Source organism: Bufo gargarizans, chromosome 7, assembly GCF_014858855.1.
Source record: "Bufo gargarizans isolate SCDJY-AF-19 chromosome 7, ASM1485885v1, whole genome shotgun sequence".
NCBI classification, from domain to species: Eukaryota; Metazoa; Chordata; class Amphibia; order Anura; family Bufonidae; genus Bufo; species Bufo gargarizans.
In genome coordinates, this window is record NC_058086.1 from 134,497,521 (window position 1) to 134,517,809 (window position 20,289).

At 46.4% G+C, this 20,289-nt stretch overlaps 1 protein-coding gene across 1 annotated transcript in view; it reads left to right on the forward strand.

Moving 5' to 3' along the window:
* ASPM (assembly factor for spindle microtubules) overlaps positions 1-20,289 on the forward strand; it is an 89,259-nt gene that overhangs the window by 29,840 nt on the left and 39,130 nt on the right. Inside the window, 9 exon segments of the mRNA XM_044300822.1 lie at positions 1,987-2,054; positions 3,073-3,214; positions 3,607-3,737; positions 4,381-4,556; positions 6,314-6,459; positions 7,363-7,448; positions 8,378-8,596; positions 10,580-10,784; positions 13,064-13,209. Coding sequence (XP_044156757.1) covers positions 1,987-2,054; positions 3,073-3,214; positions 3,607-3,737; positions 4,381-4,556; positions 6,314-6,459; positions 7,363-7,448; positions 8,378-8,596; positions 10,580-10,784; positions 13,064-13,209 — 1,319 coding nt within the window.

The window sequence follows — 20,289 nt, forward strand, 5'->3', positions numbered from 1 at the left end:
TATTTTTTTATTTAAAGGATTCTGGGTGTTTTTCATTTTCCTTGTCCACCATAAATATTTTTTTTTATAAAAACTCCTGGAATCTTGCAGTTTTCCCGCTGACCACTAAGCCTCACAAGTTTGACACTTCTTGCTCTGCAGAGGTCACCACTTCTCAGTGGTCTTCTTGTTGTCATCATAGACAGGATAACACTGTGGTGATGAATGGACACAGCTTGTCCACAGAGCATGTTTATAAGGGAGCATTCACATGACCGTGTTTTTTTTTGTCCGTGTCCGTTCAACAATTTTTGCAGGCAGTGCACAGACCCATTCATTTCTATGGGTCCGCAAAAATTGTGGAATGCCTTTCATTGTCCTATACTTGGCCGCAAATTGCGGTCCGTGGCCCCATAGAAAGTCGATAGGTCCGTAAAAAAAAAAAAACGGATACACACGGAAATGCATCTGTATGTCATCCGTTTTTTGCGGACCTCTGGACTGAAAACATTCTAGGAAACCCCATTTCAGTTTTTTGCGGACCGTGAAAAACGGATGACACACGGAAGCACCACGTCCGTATTATACGGACTTGCGAAATGGAAAGATAACTGAAGACATACGGAACACACGGATCTGATTTGTGGACCGCAAAACCAACACGGTCGTGTGAATGCTCCCTTAAACTCTCCTGTAGAAGTCAACGAGTCCCACAGGTTCCCATTTCCCATGTTGCTTCTGTAAAACAGATCTCCAAATGCTGTTAGTAGCAGCTCAGGCAAGATTTACGCTCCTATAACAAAGTGCTGAAAATAGAATAAAAAAAATCTACAATCGGTGAAAAAAAATATTTTACAATCCGATTTAATTAGACAAAAAGCTAGGTGATACATTAACCTTAAAGGAGTTTTACACTGATGACCTAGGATTGGTCATCTGTATCTGATCAGTGGGAGTCCAACGTCCGAGACCCCCGCATATCAGCTGTTTAAGAAGGCACGACGCTCGCAGTAACGACGCAGCCTTCTCACAGATTAGCTCAGGCTATGTGACGTCACGTTCACCTGTCACATGATTGACGTGAATAGGGCTGAGCTGCAGTACCAAGCACAACCTCTATACAATGTATGGTGCTGTACTTGGAGAGCTGGGAGTCCTGGTGTCATTTCCCCCCCACCGATCAGATACTGATGACCTATCCATAGTATATAATGTTTGTATTCATTGACTGAGTAAACCTCCCTTAGCCTAAGGGTACAGTCACGTGCCATATAAATTGTGGATTTTCCACAGCAGAGTCATGTGTGGAAAATCAGCTGTGTATAGTAGTAGCAAAGTAGATCAAATCTCATCCACACGCGGTGGAAAATCTCTGCAGTGGATTCTGCACATTACTTAGAGGGGATGTCTGATATCCAAAGCAATTTAAAGTTTGGCCCTGAAAGTGATTGGCATAAATTTATTTTTATTTTTTAAATCCCCTATTCACCGGCAGTTTGTTTCATTGCAAAAGGTTCTGTCGCCAACTGCATCTGGTGACCTGTGGACTGGAAGTGAACCTTCTTGTACATCATCACATGCACTGCTGCACCCATTCACTGGTCTCCGCAGTGACCTGTCCCCAAGCCGCACATAACCGTTGGGGCCAGTAAATGGCTGCAGAGGTGAACATGATTAGGACATTACACTTCAGTTTTAGAGGGAACAGGAGGTGGTGGGGACCAGGCCCTTGGTGCTGGAACGGAGTGCTGGTGAATAGGTGAGGGGTCTGACGTGCCTGTCCGTTTTAGGCTATGGATTTCATCTTTCAGAGTTCATGTAGTTCATGCAGACGTTTTCCGCACCAAAATGTGCCTCTTGTGGCTGCACCCTAAGCAGCTCATGGTTCAGTACTTCTCTTATTTCAGATTTAGAGATTCATACATTTTGTCAAGGTAAATCATGACCTGATGCTAGAAAATGACCCATGTACAGGCCTCGGTTTTCACTAGTGGATGTATTTTCCAGGTGAACGGCAGAAGATCTTGAACTGGCTGCTTTCCTATAATCCATTGTGGCTTCGTATGGGCCTTGAGGTAATCTCTTCAGTGTAAAATGTGCTTCGGTGGAATTTTTATGGTTAATTAACCTACCACAGTCTTCACATGCTTATTCCTAGATTTAATCAGCCTGTTGCTGGGTTATATTTCTGTTGTACTTAGTTATTTCATGTGTTGTGTGTTTTTTCTTTTTTTTTTCTTTTCTTTTTCTTCTGGGATTTTGTACGAGTGCATTCACCCCATTCCATATATTCTTTGACCAAATCAGGAGCAGATCGGGCCAGATCAGCTTGATGAGAATTTATCTTACAGGGGTCTTCTCACTTTAGCAAATAACATTCATCATGTAGAGAAAGTTAATACAAGGCACTTACTAATGTTTTGTGATTCTCCATATTGTCTCCTTTGCTGGCTGGATTCTTTTTTCCATCACATTGTACGCTGCTCGTATCCATGGTTACGACCACCCTGCAATCCAGTGATGGTTGGGCTTGCACACTCTAGGAAAAAGCACCGACCTATGCACAACCCTGCAATCCGAGCCACCAGAGAGGTTGGCACAATTTCCTATAGTGTGCAAGCACGACCACCTCTGCTGGACTGCAGGGTGGTCATAACCATGGAAACGAGTAGTGTTTTTTAATCTGATTGAAAAATGAATCCAGCCAGCAAAGGAGGCAATATGGACAATCGCAATACATTAGGAAGTGCTTTTGTCTTAACTTTCTCTTCATGATATATGCCATTTGCTGAAGTGACAGAACCCCTTTAAATGCGTTTTTGAGCTTTCAGGAGTTCAGACATAAGGGCTACAGATCAAGCTGTCACAGCAGTTCTCTGACTGACTCACTGTTAATCTAAAAGCCTGATCTATGGGAAAACTGTTGAAAATTTTAGCCCCAAATGAGTGGAATGCACTAGTAAAAAAAAAAAATAATACTCAAAGTTGTCCATAACCTTTTAAAAAATGGAGAATGCATCTGGTCACGAAGATGGGTAGATGGCCCGGTTTTGAACTGGTTAATGGTTGCCTGTTCTATTGTTTTCTTGGCAGACTGTATATGGAGAACTAATTTCATTGGAAAGTAATAGTGATGTCACTGGCCTTGCTCTGTTCATCTTGAACCGTTTGCTTTGGAATCCGGACATTGCAGCAGAATACAGACACCCCTCAGTTCCACACCTTTATCGTGATGGTGAGTATTGGTGCTTTATGAAGGTAGAAATGCTGGGCACCAGTGCAAAATTTGTAGGGGTTCTCCCCACCTAGCAAGTGTTCTCTATAATACTGGTGTCTTATATGAAAGGCCCGCTTTAGCTACACCCCTTTATGAAGGGCACTAATAACATTCAATTTACTTTGCTGTGCTGTAGTAGTAGCCAGTATGCTGTGGACATGAGGAGCCAGCTAGACTATTCCTACAAGCTAATTTGACTTTTCCAGTGGCCCATCAATCAGAAACTCCATAGCCCATAAATTCATGCATCTCAGATTTTGAATTGCCTCCACCATCTGGCTCCTGGAATTTGTCCTGCGCTGATATAATGCACTGCTAAGTTTCCTTGGTTTCAAATGTTATCTTTTCAGGTCATGAAGAGGCTCTATCAAAGTTTACCTTAAAGAAGTTGTTGCTGCTGGTTTTCTTCCTTGATTATGCCAAACAATCCAGACTCATTGATCATGACCCCTGCTTGTTCTGTAAAGATGCTGAATTCAAGGTATGTGTAATATAGCAATCCAATGTTTATGATAAAATCATGTGTATACGCAAAATATATATTCCCACGATATTAAGAACTTGATGGAGATAAATACCCAATTTAGAAGGAAAAAACCCCTCAAAACATGCTGGACACTTGGTGACAGACTCCGTCCACTTCCACTGTCCTGTCTGGTCCCCAGGCTTGTTGTCCTATAATGGCTACAAGGAGACCTTACACTGTGTGGGCGTGCAGGGTCAGTGTATACAGATGGAGTACAGCACAGCTTACACGGTCTGTATACTGTCCACTCCCAGCAGCCCCTGGCTCAGCCTCGCATGTATCGTCGCTATCTCTCCTCCCGGCCTCTCTGATTGCAGCTGCCGTGGTTTGCCCCCCACTGCTTGTCTTTTCTAATCAATGGAGAGTAGTGGTCTCCCAAAGGCAAACTATAAAAAATGTCTCAGACATGTCAATCATGCTTACGGCCCATCCACAGTAACTTGACCCCACTAAGGCAATATATTGGACAATGCAGGATCATTTTTATTTTTATTTTTTTGGGGCACTTTTCTCCTGTTTTAATTAGCTGTTCTCATTTGGCAACAGAATTACCAGATTTTTCTATGTATATTATTATTATATATTTTTTTTTTTGTAGGCTAGTAAGGACATCTTGTTGGCTTTCTCTCGTGATTTCTTGAGTGGAGAAGGAGATCTCTCGCGTCACCTTGGCTATTTAGGTCTAACAGTTGGTCATGTCCAGACGCCTCTAGATGAGTTTGACTTTGCAGTGACAAACCTGGCTGTGGATTTGCAGTGTGGTGTTCGTTTAGTGTGAGTATTCTTATTTTTTACTATTATGTTTATTATGGTTAAAAGAGAGATTATGGTTTTACAGTGGGCAATTGACAGAAGTGCACTGCCACACTACAATTTTTTCCTGTTGCTGTTTTGTTCCCATGTCGCTCTCATTCCTCTGCTTCAGAGTCTCCTGCTAGTCTCTACCCCTGTTCCATCTCAACAAGGAGAAAATGATCATTCAGCCAGTCACTGGATGCAGCCATGACCTGCCTCATCTGTGTCAAATGATTGCCTGTTCATTCATTACTGGATTAAAACATGTAAAGAAAATGAATATTAGTATCTAGTTTTAAGGGGTCCACCTGTAATAAAGAAGTGGTCATTACTTATCTGGTAGGTGTAGCACTGCCGCTCTGATTTTGCCTGCCCGGTATTGGTTTACCTAGCTGCAGTGGTGACGTCACTTTGGCTAAAGCAGTCACATTTTGCCAATCGCTGGCTTCTAATGTCCACCTCTGAGACCATTGATAGGCTGCAGTGGTTGCCTGATGTTGATGTGATGTCACTGCTGTAGCTGTGGAAACGGAGCCCGTCCTGGACAACCAGAACGGCAGTGTGGGTTCTGCCAGGTAAGTGATGATCACTTCTTTATTGCAGGTGAATTTCGTTTAGCCCTTTAACTAACTTGACCTCAGACATTGAGGGCATATCGCTAGGATATGTCCCCAATGTCTGATATGTGCTGATCCCTCCTCTGGGAACCACACTTATCTTTTAGAAAGAAGCCCTCAAAGTGAAGGAGGGCACACAGCGTATGCTTGCCCACCCTCTATACATTCCTAGGGGAGCACTGAAAATGGCTGAGTGGCGCCACTCGGATATTTTTCGGCACTCCCATGGGAATGAATGGAGAACGGCTGCGTATGAGATAAGAACCCCCTCCCCCCCACCATAGGGAACCATAATAAGCAATCATGAGAATTTTACTATGTTTCTATGGAGCCTTGCCGCAGGTAGGGGCTCCATGGAAAATAATAGAGCAGCTTCCTGTCACACAGGAGGCCTAGAAATGCGCACTTCTGAATTGAAGGGCATCCATCACATTTGACCACGGTATCTGAAGGGTTAAAAGTCAGCGCCTGGCATTACTGCTGGTCACAGACATTAGTGCCGGGTGTCTGTTTAAAGCGGAAGATACCCGGTGGCTATGGAGCCCGCTGCACTTACCCGCCCTCTGACGTAAATTTGTGTTTGCTGATTGGGAAAGGGTTAATGCACACTTTTAGGTGATACACTTCTTTGTTGCTTTCCCACTTTGTATTTTTTTGTATTTGGTGAAGATCAGTGTCTGCACACAGCATTTTTGTGCTGTTTACTTAAGGGCCCTTTACATGGTCCAGGAATCCTAATGAGCGTTCATAGGAATGCTTGTTAGCGATTATTTGGCGGTGTAAACATTTTGCTCATTCATGGTGTGATTTGATCGTTTGTGCACACACACAAATCGTCGTCTGCCAGGAGCAGATCATGCTGTGTAAACACGATCTGCTGCTGGCATACAAGGAGTCAGTATGGGGAAGAGCGATGGCATTAGCAATACTGAGGGGGAGATTGCTGCATGTAATAGCAGCGGTCTCCCCCACCAGCGAGCAGCAGATGTTGGGAAGGAACGCTTCCTTCCTGACAGTCTGCTGCTCCGTCATCCCATGTAAAGACACCTTTAGCGTAGGCTCCCTGAAGGTCCGCTGTGTTCGGTACTTCATTTTCATACGGCTCCTTTCTGTAAACAGGAGAACAATGGAACTTCTGACTCAAAACTGGAGCTTCTCAAAAAAGCTGAGAGTTCCGGCAATAAGTCGCTTGCAGAAAATGCACAACGTGGAAGTTGCTTTGCACGTTTTGACAGAAAAGGGGGTGCAGATCAAAGATGAACGTGGTAAGTAACACAATATATCTATCCAACAAAGAATGTCTCTTGTAATATACACGTCCAGGTTCTGAGCTTCTCGTGTCCTCTGTCTTAACTAGACAATGACTTGGTGACCCTTCAGTTGTAAAGGGAAGGGGGTGCACTGCAGCAGTGCACAGTAAAGGACTTCTGTAGCAGAATGCCCCCTGAGCTGCTCCTCTCTATGCGTTAGATGTAGGAGTCCAGGAGACAGAGCAAGACGTTCCTATCGCCGAATTCACAGGATCGGCTGCGGGACAGCCGGGGGCAGGTCGGTGTGCTCTGCACACGCCTGCACTATAATTGTTTTCTATGTAATTGTTCATTTTTATAATTTCAAACTATCTATAGCATACTTTGTGGTCTGCCTTTTGCAGAGCTATTTGAGCGCTTTGGAGGGTCCAATAGTTTTAGTAGCTGCACAAGTTAGAACTCTGAACAGTTGGTTTTATTGTTCACCCAAAATTTTTCCAGTGGAAAATAACAATACATGTAAAGGGTTAAAGTTATCTGGTAACAAGAGGACACGTCCCCAAGAGATGGCATCACTGCCAATCCTGAGAATGAAGGGGCTGCAGAGATGGTTTAAAGATTTGTTGCCTTGCATAGTTAGGAGTGCCGCTCGGCAAGGAGAAGTTTGAGGGGATTCAGTGAAGATTGTTGTCGGACCTCCCCACCGGTTGTCATCTTGTTCACAATCGGCACTGAACTATCCCCAGTATGTAGGGTAGGTAGTATATAATTTTTTTATTTTTTTTGGGGATGTTAAACCAGGTAGCATACCTTTTTTTACTGATCACGAATGTGACCTCTATATATTTTGGTCTAATTTCGGGAGTGTTGGGGGAAATGGCTCACTTTTATACCATAAACTGTAATTCTGTTTTATAGGGGTCGCCATTACATCCAAGGACATTGTGCACAGACATCGTGAGCGCACCCTGGCATTGCTGTGGCAGATTGTATTTACTTTTCAGGTATCAGTGCTGCGATTCAACTTTCAACAGGGGAGAACTAGGTTGGAAATCCAATTAACTAGCAGTCATGGTTCCCACACATGTGGAACACATTAAAGGGGTATTCCTATCTCGGCCATTCATGGTTTAGATGGTAATACCACTTGTGTGCAGTGGCTGGGGTTATGGAAATGGCCGTGTTGTATGTTATACTTCTTACATAACACCCATAGAAGGGACTGAGAGTTACAGAACCAGTGTAATACAGCCCACCCAACTGTTTTCCCCACCTACAATGGGTATTCTGATCTAAGCCATGAATGTCAGAGAGGAGTACCCCATTAAGAACCTACAAGTGTCCCACGTGAACCGTGTAATTATAGAAAACCATTGTGTATCTGAATAAGGTCTCCTTCAGACTTCCGTATTACAGAGATGTTCAATGAAAAAACTGTGCCAACATATTTTTTTCAACATGCAGTATGTTTGTTTTAACCAGTCAGTAATGGTAACGTTGTAACACGTAGAAGTCGGCAGGTTGAAACTATATGAATTACTGTCCATATACCTGTTGTACTAAGGCTAGGCAGAGCTCCGTCACTGCTTGCTGATACTTTTGGAGGAAGTGCAAGAGGTTTCATACCTTGACATTTTTGACCACAAAGCACTTCTTCTCACAATGGCTGACTGAAGACAGTTGCTTTCTCACCGAATTTTTGTTGGCAGAGCATGGGCACCCTTTGGTACAAAACAATAGGTTGTGGCTTTTGGCCAGTGCCAAACAGTTAAATGTCCACATGTATTTACCAAGTTTTCTGGATCCTAGCGAGTTGGAAAATCTTTCTAAAGAGATGTGAGGAATGGCTACTGCCACTAAAGACTAATATCTGTTGTGTGTATTTTATATGCTTAACCTGTGGACCTACTAATGCGTGCTAATACTTGTCTAGGTGGATGTCTTGCTCAATACTGATCATTTAAAGGAGGAAATAACATTTCTAAGACACAGTTATACTGTGCAGAAAAAGCTGGCTGCCCTCCGTGCCTCTACTGCACCAGCAATTTCGAAGAAACGGGACAGCAATGCTTTTTCTCCTGACAATTACAGTGAACGAGTCCTTCTGCTTATGGAGTGGGTTAATGCAGTATGTGCCTTCTATAGTGCAAAGGTAAGATCTAGTCTGATAACAGGGTTTCCAGCCATTGATAATGAAAGGGGTTTTCCCATCTCGGACAATGGAGGAATATCGCTAGGACCCGCATCTATATCGGGAACGGAGCCCTGAAAGTGAAGGAGGGCGGACTGTGCCTGCGCAGCCGCCCTCCATTCATTTCTATGGGGCCCCTGAAAATAGCCGAGCCTTAGCTCGGCTATTTCTGTCGGCCTCATAGAAATGAATGGGAGCATGGACCGCGCATGCGCCGTACACTCCCATTCACTTCTATCAGAGAGGCGGGGATTAGCGCTTTGTGGTGGATGGACCCCAGGAAATTTCCTGGGGTCCTCCAACCACGGCGCTCCCCGCTCCGTTCTCGATATAGGTGCAGGTCCCACCACTGGGACCCACACCTATCAGATAATCGAGGCATATGCTAGCGATATGCCCCAATTGTCTATGATGGGAATACCCCTCTAACTCTTTCAAGATCTGGTGATTGTCCCTCCTAAAGCCATAACTTTTATTTTTCCATTCACATAGTTATTATGGCACAAGAGGTACTTTCCAATTGCACCATTTACGGTTGTGTACAATGTGGTGGGAAGTGGAAAATAATTCCAAATTGGGTGGAGTTTTAAAAAACCAAAACACCATTCCACCACTTTTTTATTGTTATACTTTTATTTTTTATATTTTTTAACACTGTTTGCTATGTGGTACGATTACAATGATGCCGCATATGTACAGTTTTTCTTCCATTTCAATACAGAAAATTAGTGTGTGTGTGTGTATATAGATATAGATATTAGATAGATATAGATATAGATATTAGATAGATATAGATATTAGATAGATATAGATATTAGATAGATATAGATATTAGATAGAGAGATATATATCTATATCTATCATTTTTATTTTTTTTGGCGGGGTGATCTGTACTATTTATTGATCCCATTCTGAAGTGCGTAGGACTCTTGGATCAGATTTTGTTGTGGGAGGTGAAGTGACCAAAAAAAGGCGAATTAGCCATTTTTCCTTATTTTCTGTTTCGCCATATTTTTTATATTTTAATAGTACAAGCATTTTTGAACATGGTGATGCCCAGAATGTTCATTTTTTATTTATGCATTTTTTTTAATTTTAGGAAAGGGGTGGGGGTGGTGTGTGTGTGTGTGTGTGTGTGTACGTACGTACGTATATACATGAACACACACACGCATGCGCACTCACTCTACATCCGGGATATATATATATATATATATATATATATATATATATATATATATATATATATATATATATATATATATATATATATATATATATATTATGTTATTTTTTTGTCAATTGCATACATTAGTCTTGAGTGCCTGCTGTTTAAAACCAGTGGCTGTGGCGTCCACTCGCAAGCGGCTGCCAATTTTTAAATGTCCGACCGCTGAAGTAAGTTTACGTGGGGCAATCAGGAAGGGGTTAATGGCCTGTCCTTAGTATAGTGCGTCGTTATTTACCTGCTCACCGTTGCAGATGTAATTATAACAAAGCCGTCCCCTCCACTTCAATACAATGGCTCTATACTGTAAGTGAATATGGCGGAGCCTTCTCATAGAAGTGAATGGGGACTGTTTAGTTGTACTTCCACCTGCTCACTGTTGTGATGGCGAGCAGGTAAACAGAGGAGAAGGCAGCGCTCATACGATCGGCATGGTGTTGGTAGTTGGCCTCCCTCTGATCTGATATTGATGCCCTATCCTGAGGATGGATCATCAAGATTAAAAATAAAAAGCGGACAACCCCTTTAAGTGTAATGCACACATTTGTCATTTTGGCTATTGAATGCCTCCTGTTTGTATGAATGATCTAGTTGTACATATTTCATAACCTTCTTTTTAGCGAGTAAATTCCAAAAGTCAGCATTTTTCAATCCAATAAATTGTTGTGCAAACCGTTTAATAAATCCACAGACAGATTTTGCATTATTTCTTATAGGTTGAAAACTTCACAGTTTCCTTTTCTGATGGTCGAGTATTCTGTTACCTAATCAATCATTACCACCCAAGTTACATACCATTGACTGCTATACGTCAGCAGACAAGTCAGACCATAGAGTGTAGCAAAACTGGAGCTATAGGACTGAATTCTTCTTCTGACTCGGATAGCTCTTTAGATATGTGGCCAGGAACGTATCAGCAAGGTAAGCTATATTTTCTGTATGTTTTTACATCATTTGGTGAAAGGGGTTTTCCAGGAGTACAATATTGGTGACTTATCCATTGGAAGAGCGCTGCAGCCTCCTGTCTGCTCACCAAGCAAAGCGCTGTACATTGTATAGTGGTGCAACTTGGTACTGCAGCCCAGGCCCAGTCATTTAAAAGGGACTAGTCTGCAAAAAGACCATGCGTGACCAATGAACCACAATGCCACAAGCCTAGGAAGAGACCGCAGTGCTCATCAGAGTGCTATGGCCTCTGTAAATAGTTGATCTTTGGGGGTGATGGCAATTGAACCGCACTGATTTGGTATTGATGAGCTAACTTGAAGATGGGTCATAAGTAATTGACTCCTGGAAAAATGCCTCTAATGAACAGCTATGGGTATATTTACTATTCCTTGACCAGAGGCACAAGTATAATATATATACAGTACAGACCAAAAGTTTGGACACACCTTCTCATTCAAAGAGTTTTCTTTATTTTCATGACTATGAAAATTGTAGATTCACACTGAAGGCATCAAAACTATGAATTAACACATGTGGTATTATATACATAACAAAAAAGTGTGAAACAACTGAAAATGTCATATTCTAGGTTCTTCAAAGTAGCCACCTTTTGCTTTGATTACTGCTTTGCACACTCTTGGCATTCTCTTGATCAGCTTCAAGAGGTAGTCACCTGAAATGGTTTTCACTTCACAGGTGTTCCCTGTCAGGTTTAATAAGTGGGATTTCTTGCCTTATAAATGGGGTTGGGACCATCAGTTGCGTTGTGGAGAAGTCAGGTAGATACACAGTTGATAGTCCTACTGAATAGACTGTTAGAATTTGTATTATGGCAAGAAAAAAAGCAGCTAAGTAAAGAAAAACGAGTGGCCATCATTACTTTAAGAGATTAAGGTCAGTCAGTCCGAAAAATTGGGAAAACTTTGAAAGTGTCCTCAAGTGCAGTCACAAAAACCATCAAGTGCTACAAAGAAACTGGCTCACATGCGGACCACCCCAGGAAAGGAAGACCAAGAGTCACCTCTGCTGCGGAGGATAAGTTCATCCGAGTCACCAGCCTCAGAAATCGCAGGTTAACAGCAGCTCAGATTAGAGACCAGGTCAATGCCACACAGAGTTCTAGCAGCAGACACATCTCTAGAACAACTGTTAAGAGGAGACTGTGTGAGTCAGGCCTTCATTGTAGAATATCTGCTAGGAAACCACTGCTAAGGACAGGCAACAAGCAGAAGAGACTTGTTTGGGCTAAAGAACACAAGGAATGGACATTAGACCAGTGGAAATCTGTGCTTTGGTCTGATGAGTCCAAATTTGAGATCTTTGGCTCCAACCACCGTGTCTTTGTGCGACGCAGAAAAGGTGAACGGATGGACTCTACATGCCTGGTTCCCACCGTGAAGCATGGAGGAGGAGGTGTGATGGTGCTTTGCTGGTGACACTGTTGGGGATTTATTCAAAATTGAAGGCATACTGAGCCAGCATGGCTACCACAGCATCTTGCAGCAGCATGCTATTCCATCGGGTTTGCGTTTTAGTTGGACCATCATTTATTTTTCAACAGGACAATTACCCCAAACGCACCTCCAGGCTGTGTAAGGGCTATTTGACCATGAAGGAAAGTGATGGGGTGCTGCGTCAGATGACCTGGCCTCCACAGTCACCGGAACTGAACCCAATTGAGATAGTTTAGGGTGAGCTGGACCGCAGAGTGAAGGCAAAAGGGCCAACAAGTGCTAAGCATCTCTGGGAACTCCTTCAAGACTGTTGGAAGACCATTTCAGGTGACTACCTCTTGAAGCTCATCAAGAGAATGCCAAGAGTGTGCAAAGCAGTAATCAAAGCAAAAGGTGGCTACTTTGAAGAACCTAGAATATGATATTTTCAGTTTTTTCACACTTTTTTGTTATGTATATAATTCCACATGTGTTAATTCATAGTTTTGATGCCTTCAGTGTGAATCTACAATTTTCATAGTCATGAAAATAAAGAAAACTATTTGAATGAGAAGGTGTGTCCAAACTTTTGGTCTGTACTGTTTGTGTGTGTGTGTGTGTGTGTGTGTGTGTATATAATATATATATATATATATATATTATAGCACAAAATGTTGCTAGACATGTGTAGACACTTTTTCTTAAGCCACCTCTTGACACCAATATTATGACCCCAAAATGCGCTGCTTGTACACCCGTTTTTGCAGCCATTTTTGCTATGTGACATTAGTTATGAAGATGATCTATTTTTCACTTTAGGTTTAACAACCTCAGCTTTGTTTGAGGAACTTCTGGAGAATGAGAAGGCAAACTTCAGTCTTGTGCAGAATGCTGCGTATGACCTGGGAGGAATTCCTGCGATGATCCATCAATCTGACATGTCTAATACAATACCAGATGAAAAGGTATGGAAGAGATTTAAATGAATCGGTAGAAAAGAAAGAAAGAAAATATCAGAAATGTTGTTCATTTCTTTTCTCTACCCAGCTTGCTGAACTGATAATTCTTCCTCCGTTCGTAGTTATGTCTTGAGAGACGGGAGGTACTTTCAACGTACTGGGTGAATCATGTTACATGCTGCCTATAGAAGTCTGTAGTAGGGAGTTAGCTGCTGAAGGGAGACAGAGCCACAGACGCACTGCTGAATACTGTAGTAATCCTATTTTGTCAGCTTGTATTGTAGTATAATGCCCTCAATTCCGCTACAGTGCTACTTCTGAGCTCTTGCTACAGAGATGGCAGAACAGGTTCTCCTCTCTAGCTGCCATGTTGTCTCCCATGCACGGCAGACAGTTTCTACCCACTTACCCAGGAAAAAATAGGGACAATGAGAGAGAGCTTCAGAGGAGAAAGTTGGTGAAAAAAATGCAGCTTAAAGGGTATGTACACCTTCAAAGGCAAACTTTTATTTGATTGCATTTTACTCATTTTTGGCTAAAAATCATATTTTCAATTGGCCTTTATTTAAAAATTATTAAGCTGTTCTGTCACAAAGGGTTAACTGTTTTTCTAAATGTGACTGGTACTTTCACTTTGTGCTGGTCATCTAGTAAACCTTATCTCTAAACTACTAAGAGGTCATAAACACTTATTTAAAGGGGTTGTCGTGTTTAGAGCTGAACCCGGACAGGTCCCCTTCACCCAGTCAGCCCCTTTGACATGAGCTTCGGAGCATTTCATGCTTCAAGGCTCTCCCTTGCTGAATCGCGCAGGAAAAGGATTATTTTTTTCAGCGAATCCGGTGACAGGGCTTTTTCTGCAAATCGGCTCTGAACCCGGACAACCCTTTAATCCACATTCTTATTAGTAAGATCAGAACTGAGCTATGAGTATTTTGGAATGTCCGAGAGCAGAGATAAGGAGCCTGTCAGCTCCCTGACTGATGGTAAAGAGAGAAAATCAGAGGCTGCTTCTAGAGCATCTCGGCTATGTACAGAAAAAAGGGCTCCAAAGACTTTTTAGCTCAAAACAAGTGCAATGCAGTAATAAAAAAAATTGCCCGCAAAGGTGTAATATAGCCTTTAAAGGGAACCAACTTTATGCTGCCCATACTAACGGCAGAATAAAGTAGAGACAGGTGAGTTAATTTAAGCAGTCTGTCATTTATAAGTTAAAGGGGTTGTCCAGGTTCAGAGCTGAACCTGGACATCCCTCCATTTTCACCCCGGCAGCCCCCCTGACATGAGCATCGGAGCAGTTCATGCTCCGATGCTCTCCTTTGCCCTGCGCTAAATCGCGCAGGGCAAAGGCATTTTTCAGAGTTCCGGTGACGTACCGGGGCTCTCTATGGGGCTGACAGGAACCCCGGTGACGTCACCGGCACTGATGGGCGGGATTTGGCTCTGCCCTAGCCAGTAAAACGGCTAGGGCAGAGCTAAAGCCCGCCCCTCAGAGCCGGTGACGTCACCGAACACACTGCTGGGCGGAAGTTACCGCCCGGCAGTGTGTTATTGTAAACACAAGAGCCTGTGCCCTGCGCGATCTAGCGCAGGGCACGGGAGCGCATCGGAGCATGAGATGCTCCGATGCCAGGCTCAGGAGGGCTGCCGGGGTGAAAATAAGGGTATGTCCGGGTTCAGCTCTGAACCCGGACAACCCCTTTAAGTATGTTGGTCGCCGAGAACAAACATCACAATCATTTCAGACTGGACCTGGAAAAGAGTCACGGCCTCCTGAGAAGGTAGAAGACTGACAGTCTTCTACCTAGTGTTCTCCCTTTCTCTCTAGGAGAGAACTGCCAATCATCAGCAGATGGGCAGGAGATTAGGAATAACCAGGAGTCTTCTCAGGTAGATTTGACTCTTTTCAAGGCCTGGGCTGTAATGATTATGATGCTGGTTCTCAGCAAACACTTACTTTTAGCTCATGAGTGACAGACCGCTGACATCAGCACTTATGTCACTAATTTATACTGCCCTCAGTGAGGTCAGCATAAAGTTGATGATGGGTTCCTTTTAAGTTATATAATGTTGTTCCTCATGTACACACGCAACAGCGAATTCTGAACAGTTGCTTGAAATGACAGATGAGCTTTAACTTGACTTGTCATAATTGTTTTAAAGCATAGCTGCTATTGTATTCTAGTTTTGCAATGATTTTCCTTGCAGTCACTCCTATGAGATGTTCTCCGCTTCTGTTATAGCACCTTTTCTCGCCCAATTTCCTTGGGGGACACAGAAGACCTTGGGTATAGCTCATCTCCCTAGGAGGCGTGACACTAAGTGAAAACTGTTAAGCCCCTCCTCCATCAGCTATACCCTCAGCCTGGAGAGAGAGACTGCCAGTTTTTTGCTTAGTGTCCAAGGAGGCAAGACACTCCCTGCTCTGCAGGGCTGTTTTCTCCTTGTTTAAATTTTGATTTTTACTTTTTTCTTTTCTTTTTGTTCCAGATCATCAGGGACAACAGAGACGCACTAGACCTCTCTGTTTCTCCCGGGGTTGAGCTGCGCCAGTGCCGGTCACCCGCACTGCTGCCTCCCCCACAGAAGACAAGGTGGATCAGGGCAGCCCAGCTCCCCTACATCCCGCCAGCGCAAGGGTCGCCCGCACGCCAAGTCCCTCTCCCAGCGTCCTGCCACTACGGTGCCAGTAGCTGAAGGGGCGACCCTGCTGGAATGGACCGAGGGTGAAGACGACTATGGTGAGAGAGTGGCTTCTCCAGCCCTACGTCCCCCACCCCCCACCCTGGTCTCCTGCGTGCCTGACCCCCCATACTGGGCCACTGGACCCTTCTGTCACTGCTGGACCTAGGCTGGCCCCTGGGGTGCTGCGGGGCGACAATCTACTCCCTGCTCCCTCTCCTCCCTTCTGGCCCTCATGGGACATTCTAGCCACAGAATGCTGCGAATGGGCAGCCACATCGCCTCCCTTCACTTATCAGCGTCCCTCCTGGGAACGCTGTGCTCGCATCCGCACAGGCACCCGGTCTCAGGGTCCCCCCATCCCCTTACCGATGCGCTGCTCTGGGCCGGGGGCCTTTTCCTGACGGCAGTGCTGCTTGAGTTTTTACTTCCCGGCCTGCTCGGCCGCACCTCCGGCGCTTCTTCCCGGCCTGCTGGGCCGCACTCCGGCGCTCCTTCCCGGCCCCCGACTGTTCTGGCCTGCGGGGTAGACTCCCGCGGCCGGCATTTGGTTTGAGCACGATGCTCCAACGATTCCGGCCGGCCGTCGGCGACTTCCGCAAATTTTGGCTTCGGGCCTACTGGGCCGCATTCCGGCGCTCCACCCGGGCCCCTGACTTCCGGTCCGCGGGGTGGGCTTCCGCGGCCGGTTTGTACAGGCAGTCCGCTCCGGTTTCCTGTGCGGCCCCGGTCAGCCGGGTGCCGCAGAAAATTTAGGCCCCGGCTTCACGGCCTGCTAGGCCGCAAACTTCCGGCCTCTGTTGGAGGGGGCGGGAACTTCTCCAGGCGCAAATTCTTCCCGCCTGGAGGTTCCCCGCCCCCAGGGGATCGCGGCGCCGCCTCCTCCTCCCTTCCAGGTTGGATGGCTGTTAACCCTTCGGGTACCGGCGGCTCCCGATGGGCCTATATGGCTGGCGCCCCCCCCCCCTTCCTTCTATGCTGGGCACCTGTATGGTGGCACTTCTTTATTTTTTATTTAAAAATACATAAAATGGTTAACTAATGGATTTCTTGTGCGCTGCGCAGGACGCTGCAGCCTTATCTCAGTAGTGCCGCCTGTATGCGTGCTCCTTCCATGAGCGGCATGGTGTCGCACTCCCCGGCTGGTGCATGTTTCCCTTCTAAGTGGTTCTTGCCCTCTCCGGGATACAGCGCTGGCCAAGTGCATGCGCTCTTTTTTTTCTGTAGGCAGAATTCGTCACCCTCCAGCTATGGTGCCTGCCATGTGCATGACAACCCCTTCCTAGGCGGGATACTGCACTCTCTCGGGTTGCAGGCTTGCCTGGTGCATGACCCCCCCGCTTAGGTGGAATACTGCACTCTCACCGAATACGGTGTTGGCCATGTGCACGAGAACGCTGCACTCACTGGATTCGCTGCAGGCCATGTGCACAACCCCCTTCCATAGGCGGAATGCTGCACTCACTGGATTCGTTGCCGGTCTTGTGCATGTCCTCCTTCCATAGGTGGAATCTGCACTCTCACCAGATACGGTGTTAGTCTGGTGCACGACCCCCTCCCATAGGGGAACGCTGCACTTTCACTGGATTCACTGCCGGCCATGTGCGTGATTCCTTTCCATAGGCGAAACGCTGCACTCACTGGATTTGATACCGGCCATGTGCATGACCCCCTTCCATAGGCGGAATGCTGCACTCACTGGATTCGCTGCCGGTCTTGTGCATGACCCCCTTCCATAGGCGGAATGCTGCACTCACTGGATTCGCTGCCGGTCTTGTGCATGACCCCCTTCCAGGGGCGGGATGCTGCACTCACTGGATTCGCTGCCGGTCTTGTGCATGACCCCCTTCCTTTAGGCGGAATACTGCACTTCATTGGTTATGGTGCTGGGCAGCCGGCCATGTGCATAACCCCCTTCCATAGGCGGTATGCTGCATTCTCATTGGATTCGCTGCCGGCCTTGGGTATGCCTTCTTCCCTCAAGCGCCATGCATACACCCTCACTGACTGGGGTCGTTCTCTCGCCGGTAAGTTGCTGGCCGCGTGCATGACCCCCTTCCATGGTGGGATGCTTGCGACTCACTAAATCCACTGCCGGCCATATACATGTTCCCCCTTCCGTGGGCGGTGTATGGCACTCACTGGATTCGCTGCCGGCCATGGGCATGTCTCCTTTCCTCAGGCAACATACACACACTCTCACTGACTGTGTTTGTTCTCTCGCCAGTGTGCTGCTGGCCAGGTGCATGACCCCCATCCATGGCGGGGTGCTCGCATTCTCCCTGGTTGCAATACTGGCCATGGGCATGGCTCCCCCTTCTGGGCAGCATACTGCACTCTCACCAGATACGTTGCTGGCCTCTAAGATGGGTGGAATGCTTGCACTCCCATTGGATACGGTGCTGGCCTTGTGCGTGACCACCCCTCATTCCATGGGTGGACTTTTGTACGCTCACAGGACTCACAACTGTCCTTGTATATGCTGTGCTGGACTTGTACTTGTCCCCATTCATTGGCGGAGTAGTTGTACTCTCACAAAATTCGGTGTTTGGTGGATTATTGCACACTCGCTTAATGCTAGGATAACCCTGTGCATGTCCCCTTTTCACTAGGTGGACGTCCTGCTGGATGCGGTGTGGCCATGTGCATGGCCCTCTTCTGGGCGGAATATGGTATGTCCTACTTCTCTGAAGTAGGTACTGGTCTTGGGCATCACCCCCTTGTGGGGCGGGCTTTGCACGCTTGCTGCCCGCAATGTTTGCCAAGTACATTGCCCTCTCTTCTGGGCGGACTGCTTGCGTTCCGTCGCATGCCATACTAGTCTTGTGTATGTCCCCCCTTCCGGTTGCACTTTGCACTTCCGTGGATTCTGTGGCTGGCCCTCCTTGCTGTATGACTATTTCGCAGTGGGCGGACGCTCTTGTGCACTCTGTGCGTTGTTGGGCCGTGTATGCCTTCTCCTTCCGTAGGTGGGTTGGCTTTCTCACTGCTTATGGGGCTGCTTGTACGTATGCCTCCATTCTTCCTGCGACTTGACGTTTTTCTCTTGGGATACGGTGATTGCCGCCGGCCTGGCACTCTTCTCTGAAGAGATCTTTCTGTTCACCTGACCTGGACGGGCTCTATTGCTCTCTACTGCAGCGAGCTGGGTGGTATCCATTCTCTGTTCGGAGGGTATATTTTGTGTTTCCGTTGTGACGGTATCCACCATATTCGTTGGCCCTTCCGCCTGGGGAGTGTTTGTGGTTCCTAGATGCGTACCCATTAGTTACCCTGTGGCATTGCTTCCCAGCGCAAGCGGTCACATGGTCGAGAGTGCTGTCTCCAGCGTCCCTCGCAGTCTACGTTGGCTCCAGCGGCATTACGGTTCCCTCGCCTGTTGCCATTCCTCCTCTTGGATGCGTTTTTGTTTGAGTCCTTCCTCTTGGCACCCTCCGTGCTTCAGTTTGTTTTGCTACCATGTTCTAGCCGCTCTTTTCGAGCAGGTCGCCCAACTTCTCTTGGTTGCTCGATTACCCAGGTCCCAGGGACCTCCACTTTCGATTCATTAGGGTATTCGCCTTCTGCGAATTGGTGAGCCGGACATCTCGGAGTAGTGGAGTTCTGCTTTTGAGCGGTCCTGTGGCTTCCCTGTTGCCCACTCCTCCTTGCGGTTGGAGGGTGCCATCCGTCTTCTCGGCTATTTTCTCTCGACGGCTCTGTTTTGGCTTCTCCTGGGACAGTTTTACTCCGATGTGGCTTCTGCCCCGGCCAGGCTTCAGGGGCTGTTCCTTCACTGCCCTCCCCTCTGGGGAGACCATGGTTGTTCATATGGATGGTCCCGGTGTTCCTTATGACCTCATACTGTCTCCATTGTTCACACTGGCTGTACTAGCTGTGTGCCTATTACCGGGTTTGCCGCATTCTGTCCTCCCGCTGGGTGCAGATTACTTTTACCATTCTGGGCGATGGTCCTGCTTGGACTTTACCTTCTCGGTAACCTGGCGGGCCTACTTTCTTCTGTCAAGATTACCCTTCAAGCCCCCACACCGGGACTGTAGAACACCTTCCTGTGGTGGCTACAACGACAAGGACTTTAGCCTAACTTGTCCTGGAGTCTGTTGGATGCTGGCCGGGTCCCTTTCGGTTCCTTCCGTTTGTCCATCTGCTCCCCCACTCCGCGTGGATACGGGACGGCGTTGCTCGGGGGCCGACGGGACCAGTTTTACCAACCTTTTTGCCCGTGTCACTGATCTGCGCTTACTCGCATTGGGTTTCCTCCCGTCTGCCCAGACGAGTCCAGCGAGCACGCTAGTGTTCGCTCCCGGCCGTGCTTCGTCCAGGTTCTGTTGTCTGACTTAGGGTCTTACCTGGGGTTCTTTAGGAAGCTGGGCATTCACCCAATTCTGCCTTTCTCTTCCCATG